The sequence below is a fragment of the Cupressus sempervirens genome, chromosome 1 (genome assembly GCF_028749045.1).
Source record: "Cupressus sempervirens isolate cs-2001-9-10 chromosome 1, ASM2874904v1, whole genome shotgun sequence".
Taxonomy (NCBI): Eukaryota; Viridiplantae; Streptophyta; class Pinopsida; order Cupressales; family Cupressaceae; genus Cupressus; species Cupressus sempervirens.
In genome coordinates, this window is record NC_143118.1 from 897,061,509 (window position 1) to 897,088,713 (window position 27,205).

At 36.1% G+C, this 27,205-nt stretch overlaps 1 protein-coding gene across 1 annotated transcript in view; it reads left to right on the forward strand.

Annotated features, from left to right (window-relative positions):
• Positions 1-27,205, forward strand: part of LOC149580749 (uncharacterized) — a 164,731-nt gene that overhangs the window by 113,122 nt on the left and 24,404 nt on the right. Inside the window, exons 5-6 of the mRNA XM_089793377.1 lie at positions 17,679-18,020; positions 18,138-18,285. Of these exons, the coding sequence (XP_089649503.1) occupies positions 17,679-18,020; positions 18,138-18,285 (490 nt within the window). The remainder of the gene's footprint in view (positions 1-17,678; positions 18,021-18,137; positions 18,286-27,205) is intronic.

Below are 27,205 nucleotides of genomic sequence, written 5' to 3' on the forward strand. Positions count from 1 at the left end.
TAAGTTGGAACCTTTAGGAAGAAAGGGTATTCGCATTGGTTTTAGTGAAACAGTAAAAGGATACAGAGTCTACATACCTGGATAGAAACAAATAGAACTAAGCCGAGATGTCATCTTTGAGGAAGACATAAGACATTGCTTTCAGAAGAGCCAAAGCATCTGATGAACTAGATACATTTGATGTATCTCCAGAAAAGACTTCTGCTCATGAGATTCAGAGGGAGTTCCTTGAAGAGACTTCAATTGAAACTGAAATCCTTTTAGAGACTCAGGAAGAGAGTCTTGATCACTCTAAAAGTCCACTTTGGGCAAGAAAAATAATATAGAATGAGATGGATTCGCAGCCCCTTCAGGAACCTTTCGAGAAAGAAAGAGATAGAAAATTAAATATAATACTTTCTTGTGTAAGAGCTCGAATCTGAACCTTCTTGTTCTCTTCTGAAACACTTAAACATCAAGCTTGGAAAGACGCCATGGTGGAAAAATACTGGTCTATAATAAAAAATGATGTTTGGGACATAGTTCCGAGACCTAAGGAAAAATCTATTGTGTCTTCAAAATGGCTCTTCAAAATTAAGTATGCAGTAGATGGCAATATTGAAAAACATAAAGCTCGATTTGTGGCTAGAGGTTTTTCTCAAAAGGAAGGAATTGACTTTGAAGAAACCTTTGCACCAATTGCCGGGTACACTTCTGTTAGAACTGTAATATCCATTGCAGCAGCCAAAGGTTGGAAAATTCATCAAATGGATGTAAAAATTGCTTTTCTTAATGGGAAAATAGAGGAAGAATTATATTTGAAACAACCAGAAGGATTTGTAACTCTTGATGCTGCTTCTGATGTTTGTAAATTGAAGAAGGCTCTATATGGACTTAAACAGGCTCCCCAGGCCTATTATGAAAGGATTGACAAATACCTTTAAAGTCTTGGATTCACCAAGAACGTGGCTGATCCAAATCTCTACTTCAAGGTAACTAAAGGTGATATGCTGATTCTAATTTTTTATGTTGACGATCTTTTGATTATAGGGGAATAACATCTTATATTAATTAGTGTAAGAAAGATTTGGCTTCTAAATTTGAAATGACGGTTCTTGGTTTGGAAGTAAGTCAGAAGTTTGGTAATATCTTTTTACATCAAAAGAAGTATACTATTGATATTTTGAAAAGGTTTGGAATGTGTGACTGTTGACCTATGTCTACACCTATGGAAACCAACTTTCACAAGTTAAAGGAAGCAAGTGCTGAATCTAGAATAGTTGATCCCACCTTTTTCAGACAGATAATTGGGTCCTTGATGTATCTTGTAAATACTCGACTTGATATCTGTTATATAGTGAATGCATTAAGTTAGTTCATGTGTGAACCTCGTGAGATTCATCTTGTTTTGAAGCATATATTGAGGTATCTTCAAGGTACTAATATGAGAATACCAACTTGGAGTTACATGGATATACTGATTCCGATTGGGCCAGAAGTGTAAAAGACCGGAAAAGCACATTAGGATGCTACTTCAATTTAGGATCAGCCATGATTTCTTGGATCTGCAGAAAGCAAGCTTCTATTGCTCAAAGTTCTACTGAGGCAGAGTATATTGCAGCAGCTATGGGAGCTAGAGAAGCAGCGTGGCTTCAAAAGTTGCGTTCTAACTTTTTTGGTGAACTTATGAAACCTACCACTATTCATTGTGATAACAAAAGTTGCATCAAGTTATCTCTGAATCCGGTATTTCATGATAGATCTAAGTATATAGAAATTCCTTACCACTACATAAGAGACATGGTGGAAAGGAGCTATTCAATTAGAATATATTAATACAGGTGATCAAATAATTGACATTCTCACCAAGGCTCTCCCTAAAGTGAAAGTTGATCATTTCAGAAAGAAACTTGGCTTTTCTGAAATGTAAGTGTATGAGATCGAGTCTCAACTTTGTAAATTTGTATTATTTAAACAAAGATGTTTAAAGTGTAAACTCTTTTGTCATATGTGTGACTCTATGGCTTATGGGCCTACCCTATGTTCTTTATTTAAGGTGATAATCTTTTAATGAAATATTGATTCTGATAATTTAAGGTGACGACTTTATTATTATAGATTACTCTCATGATAGTTAAAAGAGCATGTTGGTGGATATCATGTGACTTGATATCTGTTGAAGATCAATATGTTCACATTCATGGTGGATATTATGTGACTTAATATGTATGAATGTACCATGATCTTTTATGGTGCATATCATGTGACTTGATATTTGTATACACACCATAACTAGAAAGAATATCATGAAACTTGATTTTCTTATATATACCTTGAGGATATTACTTCTTATAATGAGAAGAATTCATATGGACTTTGTCTTCCCTAGCTAAGAGGGATTGTTGAAACATATAGCTTCGGTTCAGACAATTGTGTTGATCATATGAGAATATACTCATGTATATATACATGTTGATATGCTTGAATATCAATGTGTATAATCCGCATTTACTTATGGTGATCGCAGCATTCGGAACCGACGATGCATATTATGATTGAGTTATATCTAAGAAATGATCTCAGTAATAATCGTATTTATACTGATTATTGACGATTGCAATGGACTTAGTTAAAGTCTTGAAGTCAATAGTTTTGTTATGACTAATCACATCACATGTGACTATTCCACAGATCGGGTGCATCGGTGAATGGGCATGTCTCCATTTCGGGAGCATCGGTGAATGGTCATGTCTCCATTTCGGGAGCATCGGTGAATGGTCATGTCTCCATTTGTAGACATGCCCATTCACCCATATACCTGTCCAACCTTGTATACATATTGTATGCCACCGATATTGCAAACATAGAAATTGATTAATGTATGTAGATCAAAGGCAGTACAGACATCGAATTTGAAGGAACCTTTATATCATATTTGCATTTAGATTATATATATTGTGCAACACTTTGGATTCTCCATTTGCATTGACTGTACCTGAAAGAAATATTCATACTTCATCACTGTAAAAGAAATCTGTAAGTAAACTTTACATTTTTAGATGATAGATTTAGTGGGGAAGGTTGAACAGTAGCTTGACCTATATATGAGCGGGTCTTCCATTTGCTCTAGGGTCTAATGTTAGTCCCCTGACACACCGTATAGGGAGAGTGGTGAGCACTGTCAAAATATTCATTTTGTATATCAAGCAAGGGAAGGCACCCACCTATTCTTTTACATTAGTGCTTACAGTGAACGACATGAGAGTAAAGTACCTTGATCAAGAGCCCAATAGGATCAACATACATAACCCATCTACTATTTATGTGTATTGATAAAATACATGATTTGATTTTCATCATGTACATATTGATTGGAAAGGAGAGGCGTGGATGATGTTGAACGCCTTGATAGCTTTGCAAAACAAAAAATTAAGGGCATGATTGGTAGTGAGAGGACTTAAAAAGTTGAGAGGTTAGATATAGTAAACAAATATAATATTCAAAAGCAAAGCAAAAATTGAGGGCCACACAATCTCAAAAAAATTACTTATGGGCATGGGAACTAGTTGACCTATAACCCAAGAATAAAAAAATGAGTTGAGATGATAAGTCAAAAGACTAGTGTGATTGACTATCTCTCGAGGACTATTAAGGTCAGCACAATATTTGGAAAGAATTTACTCTTGTTCTCTCATCTAGGCTCTCTTATCTAGGTTAACTCCCTCTACATGTTTTCTCTCACCAAGGTGCCTAGATTTATAGGGTTTTTCTGCTTTGTTTTGGAGCCTGCTATTTATGTAAAATTGCAATTTTTGGTCATGCTATCTTTGTAGATGATTACTAACTTTTAAGCCAAGTATTTGCAATCTTGAGGGTTTTCATGTTACAATATTTTTAGTCACGTTTTCTTTGTAGACAATGCTTTTAAATTCATGGCATACAATCATAAGAATGTTAGTAGTCACGATCTCAAAAAACTTGTGTCTAAAAGGGTACAATAAGTGGTCGACATATGAGGTTTAACTTGCATGTGGCTTCTGTGTATGTGCCATTCATGGCAAATAGTGTAGAATACATAGGTTTTATTCCAAAGTAATTAGTAAAATATTTGCTTGTTATTAATAGAGGCTGAGAGGTCTATATATACAAAAGAATAAAGCGATGTTTCCTTAGGAAATGATTGTAAAGAATAGAGATATTCTATTTGAGCTAGAAGAAAGCTAACAGATAACTATAGCTAACTAATATTAGAAACATTCTAATATTTACAATAGATTACAAATAGATAACCATTAACTAATAATAGAAGGTTGCCTATTATCGTAATACCCTCCCTTAATGGTTAATCTATCCAAAACACAAAGCTGTCAAAAAGTGTAAAAGACAGATTTTGTCTGCTCAAAGTGCTCCGCACTGTTCAGTATGGGCTACAAACCAGATTGCTTAGATAGGGTAGCTAAGCACTTCCGATGTTCAACCTTCAGGTGCCCATACTTGTGGCAATAGTTGCATTGAATATTCTCTTTCTTGGAGCCTTTTGAAGCTGGAGCACACCTTTGTTGAGAAGAATGCTATGAACCAGAACCACCTTATTGTTGTCGCGATATTCGAAGATGGTTAGTATCTGTTGTTTCCACATGCCATAATTGCAACTATTGAACTTTTGATTTCCTTCGAGCAAAATATTAGTCAGAAATGCTGTAGCATGTTTTTCAGTGAAAAGCATGAAAATCTGTGAAGGCACGTATTTTGAGGCAAAAAAATTGAAGACTGAAAAAAAATGAAGAGGTACCCAGAAGAGAGCCTCTAAAAACCCAAAAAGAATGTGTTGTTGGTTTTTAGATCCGCTGGTTGAAAAATTGAGGTAGGAAAATCGAGTCACCTAGAAAAATCAAATGACAACCCAGTTGAGCTCTCGAAAAACCCACAAAATATATGTAAAAATATTTTTGATTTGGTACTGAAAAATTAGGGTTTAAAAACGGCCTTGGCTGCAAAAAGAGCTTCAAAAAAGCTTAGAAAAATGGCAGATCTGCAGACAAAATTGCAGAATCTAGGCACAAATAAACATCAGAGGTTTGAAAAAAATCTAGACACCTCCAAATAGGCAAAAAAATGACCACGTTTTTAAACAAAAAAAATGGAAAAAAGGGCCTCAAAACAGACGCACGATTTCAGAGAAATTTGTACGTGAGTGGCAAAAAATCTGGGCGTGAGTTGCAGAGAAATGGCGCCCAACAAACGTCCACATTAACAACAAATAATAACCCTCGATTTTCAGAGGATTAGCTATTGCCTTCATGAGATGGATGGATAGGAGGTCATGTTGATAGGAGTATTGTTGTGTGATGTTCCCTTTCTTATAGAGCATTTAATAAATAATTTCAAAATGAAACAATAAATAAATAAATTAGAAGAATCAAAATTGTAAAGTATATGTTCCCATTCTAAAACAGAATTTAATAATAAATAATAATCAAAATATAAATAAAATATAAATTAATTTGTAAAAGAATAAAATTAAAATCTAAATTAAAATACGAAAGAATTAAATTCTAAAATATAATTAAAATATGGAAGAATTAAATTAAAATGTAAGTTTAATGAATGATCAAAAGTCATGAAATGAAAAGATGCAACTCCCTCAAACATGAGATATAAAAGGGAGAATAGAATTTCGTTAAAAAGGTAGAAGAAAAAAGAAAAAAGAAAAAATATCCAGAGATGGAGTAGCTTATAAGGAACAACTACTTAGTTATCAATAAAAGGACATGCCTCTTCCTAAGATGCAACCATTCAATATGAAGGATAGTTCATAAGGATTGAAATCATTCCCTAAGGCATGACACAAGAGAAACATATATACTTGGATACTCTTAATGGGAAGGATAAGAATGAAACTAAGGATTATCATATTACTTTGATATAATTATAGTGAATTAAGATATGTATACACACACAACACATATATCTAACAATGGTGGTTGATTATGTATATACACCTAACCTTAAACCTTTCATTAATACCTTGGAAGTGTAGGATGGTTTTTATAGGGAGAGGCACTATCATTAATACTTTTGGAAGGATAGGTTGGTTTTGTTAGTTTAGTTATTTTTCAGAGTCACCTTGGTCTTGGTTTTCATCTATATTTGGAACTGTTGGCTTTGATTCTCCTTTAGTCCGGATTTGCCTGAGTACATACCTTGTAAAGTTGTCCCCAAAGCAAACCCATTCCTTAGCTTTCGGAAGATCAAAGCCTTCTCGTTTGGGTAGCTTTGAACCTTTGAATCTTCCAAACCAATTTGAACATAGTTTAAACCGATTCAGAACGGTTCGACACTTCAAGAACTTTCTTCCAATGAAAAAGGTGGGAACCGATACAAACATTTGACAGCGGTAAATGAAGTGGGATGCCACGAACACCAAGGTGGGCTCTAACACGTCTCCCGACGATGTAGTAAAAAGGTAGATAATGATGAATAAGGTAATGATGACGGAGTGCAGCTTGGATAAAATCATTAAATGGTGACTACCCCTAAATGAATACTCAATATAAGGTTTAGAAAACCGAGGGTAACCACGTGTGAAGGTCATGATGATTAGGTAAGGGACAAGAAATGAAAAGATCTCTATTTATGGTAATTGCCTCAAGTGGTCTTGTTGTATGGGATTTCCAAGCGAGCAAATCTTGCTGAAATCTAACCTTCCCTATTAATTCATGAGTTTTTGGCATTTTTAAAAGAGGTATTTCAATGCGGTATGTTCACTTTCCTTTTAAAGTGTTGGTTGTGGAAGACGCAAGATAGAAGGTTCCAAAGGTTTAGAGAGCTTCTTATTGCAGGTTCAAGGTAATTCTTTGGCAATTCCTCTATTCAAGATTTCAGTTCTCAGCATTTTCTCTTTTGAGCTTTGCTTGGAATTGTGATTTTTCTTTGAAAATTGGAGAATATGAGGTCGTCCTTGCATTTCTTTGGAAATAGTGTTAGTATGGATTGCAAAGGTCCCTTGTTAACAGATACAGATTTGAAGGGGTTAATAGAGATGCTATTTGTGATGAAATATAAACAAATGTAGAGGGTGAATTCATGGGTGAGATTATGGACAGTGGTTTATTGCAAGCTGCAAGCTTTCCCAAGTCGCTATGAGTCCTGAACTAGTTCAAGAATGTGTTAACCGCTATGACATCAAGTCTCAATGTACAAGGAGAAATGATGGAAGTGTTTTGCTCTCAATAAACCGAGATACAATTACTTCTGTGTTCAAAATACCGAATGAAACGGTTGCTGATTTCACCCCTACCCAACTCTATGCTAAGTTTAGTGAAAACCCCGACAAGAACCGTTCTGTTATAGCCCGTCATTGGACTGAAAAATTCTACAAGGGTGGTTCACGACTTCCAAAGAGTCTTGGCAAAGATCACATGAAACCCCATATTCACAATTTGGTGGTTATGTTACATAGAGCCAAGGCTTCACCAGAAGCGGTTTTGTTTGAGGATTGTATGTATCATTTCATTGACATCATATTAGATGGAAAGTAGTTTCTAGATTTAGCTGAAATCATAGTGGGATCAATGAGAGAGCAATTGAAGTTAACTAAAACCGTCAAAAAGGATTTCTTTATGTCTTCTTATCTCATTTATTGTTTGACCTATACCCAAGACCTTACTCCCCTGCCACATGAACCTTGGAATAATGATATTTTCATATACAATTATTGCCATTCCTTGCAAAGGAGTCAAGATCTGTTTGACTATAGAAAGGTTCATAATGTTTTCCTGTGTAGATTATGTTTTGAATTGGCAGGTAGGTCAGAGCAACGAGTCTCATTAGAAGCACTATAGTTCATACAAGTTTATGGGAGTTTGTTCATCGAATCTCCTAGGTTCACGTACTTGAGGGTAGGAGGTTTTGATGAAGAAAGCTTAAGATTACTACATTTGCTTTAGGTTTCTTTATTTTGGCAGAGGTTTGTTGTCAACTTGTTGTCACAACCATGAAGTTTTTTCCTAAAGATAAATGTGATAGTTTGTTTCTTGTAAGGATTGGCAATCTTTCATGTAAAGGTCTAGAAGGCTCTCTGAATACTGGAAGTGATCTGTGTGCCTTTAATTTCAAATCTTACCATGCTAGACCATGTTATGACAATAAAGATTTCGTTCGGAGAGTTCTGGAACTAGGGGATCATTTCTCGTCCATACCTCATTTAGAAGACTATTGGGAGGATTGTCTGAGTGAAAGAGAAGTTCAAAGGAAAGATGGTTCTAGAATGGTATTGTCACATATCTCTGCCTTCGAATTGAAAATGAGCACCAAGGGAGTTCGAGAAAATGGTTTAGAGATCATTCAACTTGAACACTTGAAACAACAGGAGCTTCCCCTGCCTCCTGTTGATTGGTCTGAACTAGAGATGGATGATATAATGCAAAGGATGAATGGTGTTATTGAACATACTAAAGTTTGGCCTCAACATAAGAGAGAAGGGGGCATATGTCAGCCTCAAACTGAAGGTGTAATTTAGGAATCCCTTTCTTCCTCTAGTGCTAATACTGTCTTTCCACTGGTTTTGCAAGTGATAAAAAGAGTTTGAAGTCATTGGTTGTTGAGTTGGTCCAAGATTAGTCTGTTGTACAAAGAAAAAGGTCAAAAACCAGGTTCAAGAAACATGATAGCATGGCATCACCTCAAGAACAAATTGGCATAAACCTCGATGTTGAGAAAGAACAGGATGAAGATTCATTAGACAATGAACAACAAGTTCAGGCCACTTTGGATAGTGTTTCATAGGTTTTAGATTCATTGAATATGCCCATAAAAGAGCCAACAAGAACTGAACCTTCCCGATCAATACCCAATTGGCTTACCAGTTCAATAAGTAGGAAGAGGAGCTTAGTACCAGTCTCTGTATCTGTAAGGGCTCGAAGCCTAAAAGGATAAAGAATTTTGCTCACTGGGTCATGGATGCTAAAATTGGGGAAGTTATGACAGAAGTTGCCTTGTACAAGCCAAAAGATACTTCGATAGGTCTAAATGTCATAGACTTTGAAATTACAAAAGTGGGTCGAGGTGTGTTGAACAGAGAGACCAAGGAGCATTGGTTAAGTGAATCTGCTCAACATATGTTGGTTCAATCATAAAAGGATAACAAGTACCTAACATGATGGTCAAATATATTGACTCCTTGGATGGTTGTGGTGTTTTACCCCTAGTTCAAGCTCCTCAAAGTTTTGACCTTACATCACCTCATAGTTTTTATCAGGTTCAGCATGCTAAAGCTGTAGCGATAGCTATAGATGAATGGATAGACGACGTGAGCAAGAAAGGCAACGAGTACCTTCAACAATGTACTACAATTTTTAATGAAGTTGACGCTTTATTAAGTGGAGCTCAAACACAAAGGCCCGCATAAGAAACAAAAGAAGGTAAGTGGTCGGCTGTAGTCACATAAATCTCAGATGTAGAACAATATGGTGTAGAGAAATTCTTAATTCAAAATCCTCTCAAAGTAGTGGACCGTGGTGTACTGTATGTAGTCAAAAGGAATATGAGTTGGAGATGTTCAATCTACAAATCCGCCATTGCTAATGTTCAAAGCATCAAGACACAAATTAATCGCATGTACACTGGCTTCGCCAAGGTCATACAGATTATAAATCTTAATAGTGTGGGTCAATTCGATGAAGCGAACTTTGACATTGAACCTTTGGTTAAATCCTTCGAAGGAGATTTGAAGGCGACTAAGGAATTAGCTAATCCTAGAACCACAAACTTTTTGAAGGTTGCACACATCAAAGCCATGCTGACTCTTTGCTTGGAACACCTACCAAAATACACGGGACAGCTCAACATAATGAAGTGGGATGGGGACATGTGGAAAATGCGTTTGCTGAGTTTAAGGAATGCGAGCTCAAATGCGCTTCAGGAATTCATAGGTGCATATTGCCAATGGAAATTAGCGTGTGGTTTAGATGGTGATGAGGATCAAGCCAGAAATGAGTCACATTCTGCCCCAATAAAGGGTTTCTTTTTGCTTATGTTTTTGCTTTGAACTCAGAGCGTGCGTGTCTTGTTTAAACTCTTTTTCTGTTATCGTAATTGCTTTTGTTAAATGTCGAGGGTGTTGAGTTTTTAGGGAAACCCCCTCTGACATTGAAACTATTTAAGGTAGATTAGAAAGCCTTTTTGTAATGTCCCTTAGTTGGCTGCCCCAGAAATTAAAGATAATTACCCAATTTTGACTACTTATTTTCCCAAATGATCCAAATTAAACTCAGACAGGATGTTATTTCATATATATAGGTATATAATTTTTTACAAATAGATAGGAATGTTTGATATTTAATAATTTAAAAGTGTTATGGTGTTATCATTTCACTGATTTAACACCTTTGTGCAATTACTATGTATTAGTAATTGGACCTTTACGTTTGTAGATATTACTTTAATCAGGATGAATAGTTTTTGCACTACTACGATGGACAGTGGATTGGAGTTGTAATTTTATTCCTATTACACAAGATGTGATTCTCTAAGAAAAGAGTATTGGATAAGATTTAAACTAAAAGTCCCCCCTTATCAACTTTGCATCTTATTTTGTTAATGCTGATATCTTTCCTTACTTTTTGAAAGAGACTATTTAATCCTTTGTCTGACTCTGACCCGTGACTGGTATGACTTGGACAGTCTTCTACTATACTGCGTGATTCTCCTTTCCTCTACGTCAGAATGTAGATCTCTCTTTTTGTTTAAGTATTCAACTTAATAAATAGTGACCTTACTTTGTGACTGACACTGTTCAACTTCCTGTTCAATGTTTGTGATCCTTACTTCTCTCCTTTTTTCAATCAAAAAATAGACCTTTGATGAGACAGTTCTGAGATTAATTTGTTTCAATCTAGCAATTTCAATAATACCCAATGTCTACGGAGGCCTCTGCTAGTAGAGAGATTCGATATATGAGAATTCTGCCATGCTCTGCCTGTCATTTTTTATGCCTTCAAATATCTTGTTTTCCCCAAAGGAAAGTTAGGGAATGGGATGCATTCATGAGAGTGACCATTCACAGGGATTTGTGTCTCTTCATTAATCACCATCGTGCCTGCTTACTATTTATTCCGTAATTACTTATTAAGGGAGTTCGTTGGTAATGTTATCGATTGGATGCTATCCATGTTTATGCCTAACCACTAATGCATTCCACCCTAAGCATTTCTCTTTGTACTTCAGTCATACGTAGCCTCCATGTGCGATGTCATCTTTGATGGAAAACTTCCCCGTGGACTCATTCCTAGTGCTTAGAAATTGTCATGATACAATGCCTAAACTGCCGTCCACATGGATGTTACGACTAGTTTATGATGCATATAATATTGTACGATGATTAAGAGACACAATGGTCTCTACCAAATCCTTCTCTAATATGCAATCTAATAGTCAGAATTATTTATTATTTTTGTATTAGATCTATACTAATTTATAATTATATATTCTTCGTATTAGATACTGATTAGCATATCTTATTATGTTATATTTAATAATTGATTATGGTATTTGGTATTATAATTAATAACTGATTATTATTATTTTTATTAATGATGTGCATTTTACTAATAACAATGCATTATTATATTTATTATATTAATAAGAAATAATATATTATTATAGTAATAATATATTATTTATCAACTTTATAGGTTCATTTATTATTTAATTATATATTATAATTTTAGATAGGGGATGTTACAGTCCGCCCTTCCCAAAATTGCTTGTCCTCAAACAATTATAAGTCTTCCAATGTGAGTGGTAATCTTCAATATCGATATCCAATCCCATGATCCTAAAAAGAAAGTTTGAAACCGAGATTAGAATTATAGTCTAATTAGAATTATAAACTTAATTAGATCTCAAGATGATAAATTTCAATTAAAATTACTAAGAGAAAAAAATTTGAAACTTATCTCGATGCACTTCTTTGCTCTTGGTTATTTATTGTCTAGCCTCATGATAAATTGGATAAGCAGTCCTTATTGTGCCTAGGAGAGACTTTATCTTGTCCTAGACCTCTTAAATATTTTCTCTATAGTGAGGTGTCCTATCAGTCCTCCCATAATCATAGCGTAGTAGGGTGCCCTGCTAGCAATTCTCCTTTTACTATCACTATGATAGGGTGCCCTCAGCGGTTCTCCCTCAATTAATTGTGCAATAGGGTGCTCTAGCGATTCTCCCTTAATTACAGAGCAATAGGGTGTCCTTATCACAGTTCCCCCTAACGTACCACTGCAATAGGGTGCCCTAGCTATTTTCCCTTAATTGCACTCTTAGGAAGGTGCTAACAATAGGGTGTTATAAGCAGTTCTCCCTTAATTGCCACTCTTTCCTTTTATTTAAATTAAATATTAAAGTTCTATTAATAATCATAAAAATATGTACATATATGTATTGTTTGATATTTGCATTTCTAGATCAGAGTATGACCAAAGTTTGAACTTCCTCAAAGCTTCCGTGATTCTCTATTCTTATATCCTCTCTTGATCACTGTTTGCATTCTTGTTCTGAAGCCTCTTCATTATTTATTTTGTGCGTTGCTTCTATTTTATGGAGTTGACTTTTCTTGTCACACTTATGTCTAGGTTCCCAAGGGCCTCTACATCTGAAACATATGCCTTTCTTCAATGTGTCCTCTTTTTTGTTTTTGTGCTTCTGTACTCAGGCATTGGTGTCGTCTACTCCATTTTGCTTTGCAGAAATAACATTCTTTCCCTCTTTGGTCTTTGTGAGTCTTCATTTCTATGCTCTGTCTTTGCCGAGAAATTCTTAGATCTTTCTTTTGATGAATTAGATTCCACTTTTCTAGCCTTCTGAATGGCTTCTTCCACCATTGGGGGTTCTAATGGGTTAACTATATTTTTCATAGAATCCTTTAGGCCTTCAACAAATAAGTATATAAGCCTCTTTTGGGATAAATCTGGGACCATAACTGCAAGTTTTTGGAACTCATTAGAGAATTCTTCCACCGTTCCGTATTGCTTTAAATGGGTCAGTTCTTTGAAGTACCATTCAGGTTTAACTTGGTTGAACCGTTTGATCAATTTTTGTGAGAATTCTTGATATGAGTTAATGTTTTGATGTCTTAAGGAGAGAAGCCCATTGTGCCACCATTGATGTGCCGTACCTTCTAAGTGGAGTATAGCAAATTGGAGTGTGTCTTCCTCCATCATTGGGCTAAGAGTAAAATATGTGTTTAATTTTTGGAGCCATGCATGGGCTGTTATTTTTCCTGATCCCTCAAAATTTGGAGGCATTATCTTGTTCACCTTATGTCTAAGCTCTTTGTTTGGTCGTCTTCCGGTTCTTTTAGGGCCCTCATGTTTTTGTCCCTTAGAATTCTGCAAATGTTATGAGTTCCCAAATTGCGGGTTCAAGGTTTGCATAGACTCTTGCATTCTCTACTTTGCTATTGATAGGTTGGTTTATTCCCTCCTCTTCCCTTTGAGTTTCTTCTCTAGGTAAGAAGGGAGGTCTTAGAATTCTAGGTGATGATGATTCGTTAATATCTGGTTCATTTGAACTCATATCTTTCCTGTGGGAAGAGTTATACTTTGGGTTATTAATGGAGTTTCCCATGTTTTGTAATGCTTGTAGGAGGGCTTGATTTGACTTCTCCATTTGATTCAATATTGTTTGGTTAGTTTGGTGGGTTTGTTCCATATATGTGCTCACTTCATTTGCTAAGTCGTTCATTATAGTTTTATTTGTCCTTCTCTCATAAGTTTCCATAAGCCTTCTCTCACAAGATGGCAGGATTATGCTTTGATACCACTGTAATGGCCCTTAGTTGGCTACCCCAGAAATTAAAGATAGTTACCCAATTTTGACTACTTATTTTCCCAAATGATCCGAATTAGACTCGAACAGGATGTTATTTCATATATATAGGTATAATTTCTTACAAATAGGTAGGAATGTTTGATATTTAATAATTCAAAAGTGTTACGGTGTTATCATTTCACTGATTTAACACCTCTGTGCAATTACTATGTATTAGTAATTGGATCTTTACGTTTGTAGATATTACTTTAATCAAGATGAATAATTTTTGCACTACTATGATGGACAATGGATTGGAGTTGTAATTTTCTTCCTATTACACAAGATGCGATTCTCTAAAGAAAAGAGTATTGGATAAGATTTAAACTAAAAATCCCCCCTTATCAACTTTGCATCTTATTTTGTTAATGCTGATATCTTTCCTTACTTTTCGAAAGAGACTATTTAATCCTTTGTCTGACCTGTGACCGGTGACTGGTATGACTTGGACGGTCTTCTACTATACTGTGTGATTCTCCCTTCCTCTACGTCGGAATGTAGATCTCTCTTTTTGTTTAAGTATTCAACTTTATAAATAGTGGCCTTACTTTGTGACGGACACTGTTCAACTTCCTGTTCAATGTTTCTGATCCTTACTTCTCTCCTTTTCTCAATCAAAAAATGGACCTTTATCTTTGACGACACAGTTTTGATATTAATTTGTTTCAATCTAGCGATTTCAATAATACCCGATGTCTATGAAGGCCTCTGCTAGTAGAGAGATTCGATATATGAGAATTCTGCCATGCTCTGGCTATCATATTCTATGCCTTCAAATATCTTGTTTTCCCCAAAGGAAAGTCAGGGAATGGGATGCATTCATGAGAGTGACCATTCGTAGGGATTCATGTCTCTTTATTAATCGACACTGTGCCTGCTTTATTTATTCCATAATTACTTATCAAGGGAGTTTGTTGGTAATGTTATCGATTGGATGCTATTCATGTTTATCCCTAACCACCGTGCATTCCACCCTAAGCATTCCTCTTTGTACTTCAGTCATACGTAGCCTCCATGCGGGATGTCATCTTTGATAGAAAACTTCCCCGTGGACTCATTCCTAGTGCTTAGAAATTGTCATGGTACAATGCCTAAACTGCCGTCCACATGGATGTTATGACTAGTTTATGATGCATATAATATTGTACGATGATTAAGAGACACAATGGTCTCTATCAAATCCTTCTCTAATATGCAATCTAATAGTCAGAATTATTTATTATTTTTGTATTAGATCTATACTAATTTATAATTATATATTCTTCGTATTAGATACTGATTAGCATATCTTATTATGTTATATTAAATAATTGATTGTGGTATTTGGTATTATAATTAATAACTGATTATTATTATTTTTACTAATGATGTGCATTTTACTAATAATAATGCATTATTATATTTATTATATTAATAAGAAATAATATATTATTATAGTAATAATATATTATTTATCAACTTTATAGGTTCATTTATTATTTAATTATATATTATCATTTTAGATAGGGGACATTACACTTTTTCAGGGGTTAGAAGATTAAGGAAGGAATTGTATGATGGTTTTTGCTCTTTGTTAGTATATACTGAATGTTATCTTTTGAGAGTAATGGTAGAACTGAATTGCTATCTAATATGTGATAGATCTTTTGTTATTGAACTGGGAATCAATACAATATGAATGGATTTATAGAATTAATCTGCATCTGTGTCATCTAAAGATTGAATTGAGAAACATTTCTTTGCAAATGTTTTCTTTGAAATCCTTGATCTATTTTGATCTTTTGCTTACTGACAAATTAATTAATTATGATATTACTAATATCTTCTAATAAAATTTCAAATCACCAAACTCTTGAAGAACTTTGCATCTTCTTATTTCAGTTACTATTTCCTATAATTATTTATTATTGACCTCTCATCCAAGAATGAGATGCATTGCCTTTCATGTTTTCAGGTAAAAAACAAGCACATATGTTTTAATTTAGGGATTCATTGAACATCCAATGGGGGAGCTGTACCTCGTACAATTCATAGGGAACGTAGTTATTGAACTTGCCCAACTGTTATGATCTTATACTGTCTTTGAAAAAGGAGGGTAATAGAGTCAATGAGAAGATATTAGCACGAAAACAAATCTGTTCACTAACAGGTTTGTATAGGGAGGGGCAAGTAATTCCATCAAAAATTTCTGCCTCCTAAGAGGTATTGACAGATGTCCATGAAACACTTGTGCTTAATTATGGATGTGGTTTTAGTACCCTACGACAGTAATTCCCCATCCTCCATTAGGGTTAGGAAAGAAGTTAAGATTGGGTTTAAATATTGTAATTATGGTTTGTATTATGAGGAAATTGACTCTCTCAATCTAGTTAAGGCACAATATTGCATAGTAATGTTTAATGTTGCATGCTAAATGGACAATCCCTAGTAGAGGACATTACATGTTGTCATGGCTATGAGATACGTCATCTCCAGTTGGGGCATTCTTAGAGCCTCCATATTTTCCATGAAATCCTGGCTTCGCTGATTTTGATAGATTCACTTGGTTTCCTCATAGTTTTGATGTGAGTGTTATGGTCTGTGTTCTCATCCCCCATGGTTGTTTAATGTCACCATTGGTTGCTAGCATCAGAATTTCAGGGATTAGCCTAATATTGGATCCTTGTAGGCTAATGGGTATGGTTAGAGGGTCTTCTGAGGATTGATTCATCTCCAACATTCAACGATTTATGGATTTGGCCTTTGTTCGATGTTATTTGGACTCCATTTGCCATACTTACTATGTATAGTAAGTCAGGGGTAATAGAGATGGACCCTTTCTATCTTTAGAAAGTGTATTTGGTCACATGGGGAATTATGAGGGGAGATTCCTATTTCAGACGGCATGGCAATCAGACAAGTATTTCAAGAGATATTAAAGTTTAAGTGACTTAAGTGATTGATTTAAATATTTTAATTTTATAAAGTTGTAAAATCACTTAAGTGACTAAAAGATGAAATTGGCTTTTAATCCCACATTTCCTAGTTGTTTGTGTCTTTCTTCATATCGAAGTTATAAAAGCGTGGAGCTACATTGGGATTGACACCATGAATATATGTTATTCTCTGAAATCCTAAGAGTTGCTTAAATGTGATTGGATTTTTCCTAAGGACGAAAACCTTGAGGAAAAAAGTGAGACTAGACTCAACCCTAGTTTCTCACATTGCAATATCAGATTTTGAGTTTGATTTGGTACTTGGAGATTAGACAAGAGTTTGGAGTTTCTGGAACAACAGGCAGAGAAACTGGTCAGAGTATGGTGCTAGCACTTTCAGAACACCAGTTGAAGTGGGGCAGCAATCTAGGAAGCAGACATTCCAAGACCAATAAATATACAACCTACTCTCTTGTCATGTTTGGATGCCATCTTCTCGTTGTTTTGTTTAAGCAACCTGGATGTCCCCTTGACCCCACCTTTTGCAATCAGTGCAAGAAAATAGAAACAAATGACCCTGAACTCCTATTGGTGCATCTCCCTCCTTGAAGCTAATTCAATATCTCATCCTGATTTGAAAGTTAATCCATCCTGGTACTTATTAAATATGTTCAAATGTTCCTAACATAGCCATCTCTCCATACTGAAAGAAGGTTGAACTTGAAGCAACTAGGTAAGGTTTAAATGAATTAACATTATCAGATTTCCACAATCCATTTGTAAAGCAATTATTTTTTGGATTCGATTGTCTGTGTTTTTCAATCCACTTGTAAAGCAATTTTTTAAATGCATTTGTGCATAGCTTATTTTGTTTATACTTCTTGTTCAAGAAGGTAAATTTATTTATTTCTGTTTCAGGAACGTGCTCGTGACGGAGCTTCTTATCAATTTAAACGTCCTGTAACGGATGTATTTTGTAGACCTGCTCCTGATGTACTTGATTTATATACGTATTTGGAGGAAAAACAAGCGTTGTGCAAAGACAACAAATCAGAGAGAAAAAAAGATCCAATTGTAATTGGAAACTCAGAAGAAAAGGGAGCAGAATACCAAGTACAAATGGAAGTGCCAAACAACAATAGTCTCACTGGTGACTTAATTCCAGAGACACAGATTTTGTCAAACAAGCTTTCAGAAGATGCAATTCGTGAGATACCTGGTGGCAAATTTTCAAATTATATTCCTGGTCACCCTTCTCATGTAAGTGTGACAGGATATTTGTGTATTCTTTTCTGGATCATGTTTTACTCTCACCACTGTGAAGTGGCGTATCTTTTTCTGTAGTTTAAAACAACTGATGTGTTTGTTATGTTTCAGATCCTTTACATCAAGAATCTGTCCTCTGATGTGAAGGAAACAGATCTCGTTTCTTTGTTTGTTCGGTTCCAACATCCTGGACAGAAATTACTTTTCCGCCTTATGCAGCATGGGCGAATGAAAGGGCAGGCTTTTGTTACATTTCCAGGTACTTAGTTATTTTGGTATAATATTTTATCTATGACTGGAATACAATTTAAGTATCTTTGTTCTGACATGTTTTAAAAAAAATTCTTGGTAGCAAGTTCCAATTTTATTCATATTTGAAGCATGTGCAGGAAATATAAAAGCATTAACCCTAAACTCCCCTACTACACTACTTTTCAAAGATTCTCCAGTTCATCTGAAAACGATTACCACCCTTTGCTTCCCCTTTGCTTCCCATCCTCGAAAAGAAACGAGGCATTCAACTATGCCATCAAACACATGGACATTTACACAAATGGCAAATTTAAACCAGATTCATTTTAAACAAAAAATAGAAAATCATTTTGTAGAATACCTATTAAAATAATCTTTATGTTTCTTTTTAATGCTCACTATTGTATCTTATTATATCTCTGTAAATATTAGAATGTTTCTAATATTTAGGTGTAGTCTAGAATAGAATGTTTCTATTCTATTCGACTCTTCTCTTTGTATATATAGATCATTTTGATCTCTGATTAATAAGTCAAGTATTTTTCCATTTACGTTTGTAACATGGTATCAGAGCTAATACTTAAATTTTCTCAGAAAAATTTATAATTTCTTTTGAAATTATTTGTGTAAATTTTTTCAAAATTATTTCAGTTGATTTTTTCTAAAACCTGCTTAGGGTTTTCTGCTTGGAGAAATTCGAAATCTGGAGCTAGGTTTTTGTCCACTCCAAATCACGATTTTTGCTTGCAACTCACGTCTGAAAAATTGTGGCTGTTTTCTTAAGAAATTGCGGATTTCCTTGGCAACAAATCACGGTTTTTAATCAGGTTTAGGAGATTCACGGCCTGCCCTCACGACTGGGTGATATTTACCTCTGCAACCAGCGTCTGCACAGCAAATCGCGACTTCTAAAATTCTAGGTTCTTGCTCGTGACTGGTCCGTTTTTGCCATCAGCAAATCGTGGTCATTTTGGAATTTCTTTTTTCTGCTGCTCACGTTTTGATCTGTGCGACTCATCTGCAATTCAATTTTTTTTTTTTCCTTGCCGCGTGATTTGAATCCAAAAACAAAAAACGGCTCTGAGTTTTACCAAAAAAAAAAAAACCCTTGATCCAGCCACATCTATCCTTATTTGGAAGGACCTCACTGTTTTCCAGCACCATCTCAGTCTGTCATCGTGCTTTGGGAAGTAGATCGGACAATTTTTTATAAGAAAACCGCCATTTGTTCTGCAACTTTTTTCCATCAATGGCTGCCGACTAGGGTTTTGTGTCAAAACCCAAACTTTTTGACCTCGGAAAAATTTTCCGATCACATATTCTTGGTGGGTTTTTCAAGATCTCAAATGGGTCTTCATCAGATTTTTGTGGGTGCCTTGATTTTCGAGTCAACGGATCCGAATTTTGACAGCATTCTATTTTTGGGTTTTTCAAGCTTTTTTCTGGGTACTCCAATTTTTTTGGGTCTTTCATTTTCTCACCTCGAAGTTTGTGCCATTTGAGATACTCACATATTATGAGCATCAGTATCAGCAGCATCAGAAGTCACTCAATTAAAAAGCAAGCCAATGCTGCCCAACACTCAGAGCAGAAAGAATCTATCTACCCTGCCTTTATGGCCAGCATACCTGCAGATCATGTGAAATCTTCTGCCTGGTACATTGATTTTGGTGCCTCCCGACATTTCACTGACAGGTGTGATTGATTTGTTGAATTCACTCCCTATTCTAACTTAGTAATCTTTGGAGGCGGCGAAGAATACAATATTGTCGGCAAGGGCAATGTTCAGATTTAGTCTGGAGGAAGAAAACTCATGTTTCTCAATGTATGTTATGTTCTTGGCATAAAACATAATCTTCTGTCTATTAGTTAGATTATGAAGCACTCTCCTTAGTTGGATGTCGTTTTCAGTGGAAATAAGTGTTCGATTATTGATCATACTTCTCGCACTACCCTTGCTGTCAGTCTTGAGGATCATGGTATTTATAGGCTTGTAGATTCAGGCGATTCCCTTGAGCATGCCTTCATCTCAAAATCATCTGCTTTGAATAGCCTCTGGCATCAGCGATATGGTCACCTGAACATTCAATATCTAGCACAACTTGCTCGGGATAATTTAGTCCATGGCCTACTTGATATCCAGACCCAGAACCATCGCGTTTGCTGAGCTTGCCAAGCAGGGAAGCAACATAGGACACCATTTAAGGATGGTGAATCATGGCAGGCATCTAAAGTGCTCCAGCTGGTCCACGCTAATGTATGTGGTCCTATGAATACTCCTTCTGTTACTGGGAACAGGTACTTCTTACTCTTTGTGGATATTTCAGTCGCAAAATGTGGGTATATTTTCTTAACCAAAAATCAGATGCTTTTCCTATATTTCAGCAGTTTAAAGCTCTAGTAGAAAAAGAGTCTGGATCCTCTATCCGTACTCTTAGGACTGATAATGGGGGGGAATTCTATTCTTCTGCTTTCTCTGCCTTTTGTACTACTCATGGCATTAGACGTCAGTTCACCACACCTCACACTCAACAAAACGGTGTTGTAGAGCATCGAAACCGTACCATCACAGAAATGGCTAGGGCTACGCTATAACATAGAAATGTACTCAGAAAATATTGGGCAGAAGCAGTATCCACAACTGTCTACCTTCTTAACCGGTCACCCACCCTTGCAGTTAATCATAAGACTCCTGAGGAAGCTTGGTCTGGTTGCAAACCTAGGATCAACCATTTGAAAGTTTTTGGCTCTCTAGCATATGTATGGATTCCAGATGCCGAACGCACTAAGTTGGATTCCAAAAGCCAGAAACTCATGTTTACAGGATACAGTCACACACATAAGGCCTACAGACTGATTGATGTAAATACTGATCGTTTAATCTTTAGTCGTGATGTTGTGTTTGATGAGGAACTCAAACCATTTCCTCTTTGACTCCCCATCGCATTCCAAGATTCAATCTTCAGCAATCTTTGACTTGGGTTCTTCTATTTTATATTAGTCGTCTGATGCTATCGATACACCACCTTAGCCACTTCCAAATAATACAGCTCCTGCTCCTACTCCTCATCTAGCTATTCCGACAACATTTGATATTGGTTCCTCGACTCTTTGGCCAAAATGGTGTGCTCAAACGATTAGTGATCTTTGTCCTGATGAACTCATTGAGGGTAGAACCTCCAGAAATAAGAGCATTCAGCACAACACAATTAATATAGCTCTTATGGCCAACATCCACAGTATCCCTGAGCCCCAGACATATGCAGAGGCCAAAGGCATTCCAGAATGGGAACAAACAATGGATGCTAAGCTTCAGAGTCTTTAAAAGAACCACATTTGGATTCTTTTAGATCTCCCTCCTAGGAAGAAACCCATTAGTTGTAAATGGGTCTATAAGGTCAAGTACCATGCAGATGGTACCTTGGACAAATACAAAGCTAGACTTGTTGCTCAAGGATTCACCTAGCGCGAAGGCATTGACTATGAGAAGACTTTTGCTCCGACAACCAAGATGAGCACTATTCACATTCTTCTTGCTATTGTAGCTCAGCATGGTTGGGAAGTTCATCAGATGGCTGTGAAGAGTACTTTTCTCAAGATTGAATTACAGGAAGAAGTCTACATGACGCAGCCCCCAGGTTTCAAGGTTGTTAGTTCAGAACCAAAAGTATGTAGACTCCAGAAGGCCCTCTATGGTCTTAAACAGGCCCCTAGGGCTTGGTATAGAAAGATTGATCAGTACTTGGTTGCTCAGGGATTTCAGCGTAGTCCGTCAAACAGTAATCTGTATATTAAACACTTTGGTAATGATATTCTTTTTCTTGTTGTCTATGTGGATGATTTGATCATTATTGGGAGTTCAGAACATCTGATTTCAAAAATCAAACAGGATCTATGCAGAACATTTGATATGACAAATCTTGGATTGCTTCATAATTGTTTAGGTATTTAGGTTTGGCAGATTGAAAACAGTATTTTTTTGTCTCAGTCCATGTATGCTAGAAATTTGCTTGACAGGTTTCAAATGCAGGATTGCAAACCTGCCTCCACTCCTATGGAGACTGGTCTGAAATTGTCCGCACAATCTATTTCTCCTCCTGTAGATGAAACACTCTTCAGGCAGCTAGTAGGTAGTCTCATCTACCTTACTACTACTAGACCTGATCTCATTTTTGCAGTCAGCTACATCTCACGGTTCATGACGAACCCCAAGACTGATCATTGGATTGCAGCGAAACTTGTGTTACACTATGTACATGGTACTTTAGATTATGGTCTTTTTTACACAAGGAGTACTACTCAGCTTAGTGGATTCACCGATTCCGATTGGGTTGACTCAGTTGATGACAAGAAATCTACTTCTGGCTATGTGTTCAGTATCGGATCTACAACAGTTACCTGGACTAGTAAGAAACAACAGGCACATGCACTCTTCTCTACAGAAGCAGAATATAGAGGAGTTTTCAAGGCAGCTTGTGAAGCAGTTTGGCTCCGTTAGATGCTTGCAGATATGCATATTCCTCAAGCAGGTCTGACTTCTTTGTTTTCAGACAATCAGGGAGTACTCAAATTTGCCAAGAATCCAATGTTTCATGAACGAACCAAGCACATAAAGCTTCATTGCCATTACATCCGACAATTAGTAGAAGATGGATCTATTCAGTTACTCTATTGCCCTACCTCAGAGCAATCAGCAGGTATTTTCACAAAACCCCTTGGTTCTGACAAGTTTGTTAAATTGGGTATTAAAATAATCTTTATGTTTCTTTTTAATGCTCACTATTGTATCATATTATATCTCTGTAAATATTAAAATGTTTCTAATATTTAGGTGTAGTCTAGAATAGAATGTTTCTATTCTATTCGACTCTCCTCTTTATATATATAGATCATTTTGATCTCTGATTAATAAGTTAAGTATTCTGCCATTTACGTTTGTAACAATACCATCACCACGTATAGTACTAGTTGTAAACTTAGTACTCTTATAGCTATAGCCGTATAAAAAAAAGCCCTGATCCTATTGGCCATACAAGATCCTAAGGAATATTGATGAAGTAGCTTACAAATTAGAGTTTCTTGAGAAGCCGTATTCATAATGTTTTTCACGTCTCGGCTCAAGAAATTTCTAGGACAAAAATTTATGCCATTTGTGGAGTTACCGTCAATAGATGATGAGGGTAGGCTAAGTCTAGAACTTGAAGCCGTTCTCAATAGGAGGGAGAAGTGATTGTGGAATAAGACTATTGTTGAATTCTTGATCAACATAACTCTCCCTAGGAAGAAACAAGACCAAGTTGATATGCATGATGTCTTCCTATGAAGGATGAAAGATGATGATGTAGGATGATGTCTTTGAACTTTCTCAAGGACAGCCATGTCAATCGAAAGTATGCCTCAATGAAATTAGGTACAAGCCCAATAAATGAAGAAATTGTGAAGCTAGGACCATGTGAAAACAAATGAAGAACAAGATCATAGGACAAAGTTGGTCTCACAACAATGATAATTGAAACTCACCAAAGAGGAGATGGATATCCTAAAGTGTTTCATCTAAGTCTACAAGATGGGACTTGCCTTAATATTTTCACAGATTGCCCATTTGAAATGGGACCTTTTACTGTTTCAGTTAGCTTCCCCTATTTGGTTTTGGTTTTCTTAGTAGTTGTAGGTTAGTCTCCTAATTCCTCATGTTCAAGTTAAGAGATGGAGGATTTGGTCTTAAGAACATAGAGAGCATAAAAAATTCATGAAGCGGTGAAGGATTCATGGTTCTTAAAGTGGAAGTTTGAAGGATATGGTAAATGGTTGGATCCAACGAGTTGGGAAATCACAATGATGGAGAGATCCACCTTAGGGCTTCATACTCATCCATGTCAATGTTAGAAACAATAGTCCACCAAGATAATTGGGGAGGGTGAATCAGTTATCCAATAATTAAAATATTTATCCACCTTGAATAATCTTAACCATTCAACCAAAGTAAACAACCATAAAAAGATGCACTTACACTAGATATGTTAACTAGGGAAACCTTTGATTAGAGGGAAAACCCCGGTGGGAATGATGCCCACAAGATGATGTACTAATATAAATATTCCTTGTTAGAGGATGGACCCTATTAGGAGTCTATTACAACATTTGGTATATATGGGTCCTTGTTAGGAGACTTTGAATCCTTGTTAGAAGATTCCAATCCTATTAGGAGTTGTGCCAATCCTGTTAGGAGTTGTAGAAGATAGAAGGACCCACTGTCCAAACAACTTTTGAGGGAAGATCACCAAACTCACTATCCGACTGATCTCTCAACTATTCCTTGCAAAATAATTGTATTTACTGTATTTTAACTTCTTCCTCTATCCTGTCAACTGGACCAATCACTGTTTGACCTTGTAGACCAGGTTACGAACCTCAGATCCAAGTATCAAACTTCAAATCACACAATGAAACCTCGGCAACGAAGTTTCATTCACATTCACTCTCCTCTGCTTATCTTCGCATTTTGCTCTTTGCAATCATTCATACATCTTAACTCATCTCATTCACATCTCATCACATACTGTATGATAAAGGCAAATGTCCTTCCTTTATACTGAATCCATAAAACAATTCTTTGAGTTGACTATTACACCTTCTCAATTAATTATTATAGGACCTCATTAAGAACACGTTACACTTAGCAATAACATTAATCTTCTGCCTTGTAATTTGGATAACTTTCCGTACATGCAATATTATGACGAGCGAGCTTAGCTACGTCATCTCCAGAATGTCGTTTTCACATCTTAAACTTCGGCTTCTCAGAATAACAACTCTGCTAAGAGATATAACAAGTTTACCAGAACATGCCTTTGTAAACTCTATCTCAGAACAATCTTCACCGAAACTTGCATAACTTCTTCCAGACATAATATCTTGTGCTTCCGAGGTTAGCTGCACATACTAGACACTTAGTAGTATCTCCCTTTAACCTCGCTTAGATAAAGTACTCAATGATCTGTCCATACCAACTTGATCTTTCCGCTGTTCTTCTATCAAATACCACAGAAAACTCCTATGTTGACATCAATGACAAACTCAGTCATGAATGTAACATATCATCATGATAATGACCTAATCATGTTTCTACAATACTCCCCCATAGGAATATCATCAACATTCATGCTTCCAACAGTCAAGTACCCAATAATCTAAGCCTTGGTACCGATGATGATAAGCTCAATACTCACAATGAGCCGGAATTGCATCCACGAGCACCAAGATATATTTTTTAGAATGTCGCATTGGCAAAATCCATGCCCATGCTCAATTAACCAATTGAAAGAAGAATTTGATGTCTAATTTTCAAAGTTTTAAAAGAGGCACCTTGAGCTTTTCTGAAATTGAAAGAGAAAAAAATGTGAAGACTTCAGTAGCTGCAAATGCCATAAAATTGTAGAAAGAGTTTAAATTTTACTAGCAGACCTGAACAAAGACTACTCCAATATTTGAAAAACACAGGTAAAGGTATGCCAAACAATTCTTATAAGTGTCAAAAATTACTTTATTGTGGCATCTCATTTACACCCTGACAAAAAGAAATGTTGGAAATGCAAAATTTGATTCCACCTACAAGAATAGAAGGCACACAAGGAATATGTTTCAAATTGTTTAATCTTTTCATCAAACACAATAGGTGAAGTTGTGAAAATTCCATTACAGGGCTTCTAAAATGAACTTGTAAACACAGTTCCTGCATGTCAAAGAATGCATTTAGGGTATTCAAGAACTCTCTGATGTTGAATACATGATGTTTCACAAGGTTGAAAAACCCGTTCATCACTTTCATAATGCTCGTGAGTGCTCAAATACAAGGAATCTTGTTTGAAGAGGGAAATGTGGGACAATTTCAGGAAAGGATTTGACATTGAATTTGAAGAAACATGCACATGTATTTTGAGCATGAGAATTGACTTACACAGATGATGAAGCCCTCCTCCAAAGCCAATGCTAGTTGTGAGTGCAATTTTATAGAGCCAAAGGAAAGTTTAAAAAAATTATGGAAGTTTTAAGTATGGTCACCCTTCTTCGAAGCTTCATCCATCCTATGTGCAAATTTGTCTTGAAATTATTAGTTTCCGAATTTGTCAACAATGGGCACTGAGATAAGGAAGGTAACAAGTAAATTTTAAGACCCAACGCAACTTCCTTATGGTTAGGAAGAGGGGATTTCATCAATCATCTCAAGTCATGAAGTAAAGGAAAGTCTTTGAGAAGGAATCCTTTAGTTTCTCAAAGACATGCTCAAGACATGATTTCCACGGGGTGAAATGTCCAAAAGGGAATAGTTCGCCATCAAGCTTGATCTGCCATCATACACACAAACGTGAAATACACCTAAAGGAACTTTGCAAAAGGAAGCATCTGCCCTCCCCCCAAGTGCTAACAAGTCAAGCAAATGTTTAGTGAAAGGAATCCGCTAGTTTTCTCCCAATGCGCTCAAGGTGCGATTTTGCCTTGCTAAGGGAATATAACTTTGGCTTGTATACACTCATAGCGCTAAATAACACGCATCAAGGATTTCTTTTTCAAAGGTTCGAGGTAAGGAAATCACTTTATGAGCCTCATGTGTGCAAATGGTAGACAAAAGAAAAATTTATTTCACACTTATAATGTGTGCTATGAGGGGATTAAAGAAAGAAAACTTCTTGCGCTAGGGATATACGTAGTGAATCTCATGAAATTACCGGACAATGCAAGAAGATCGTGGAGGGAGAGTCTACCGAGAATGAAGTCCTGCAAGAATTGAGAGACGTTGAAGAAGGGATATGGAAAATTCCTTGTCTTGTTTGCGCTTGATATCACCCTGTCCTTTCTTCCCTTAACAACTCCCCCTCCGGACCTCCGCTCTATATTCCAACCATTACAAATGCCAAATCGTCACTACA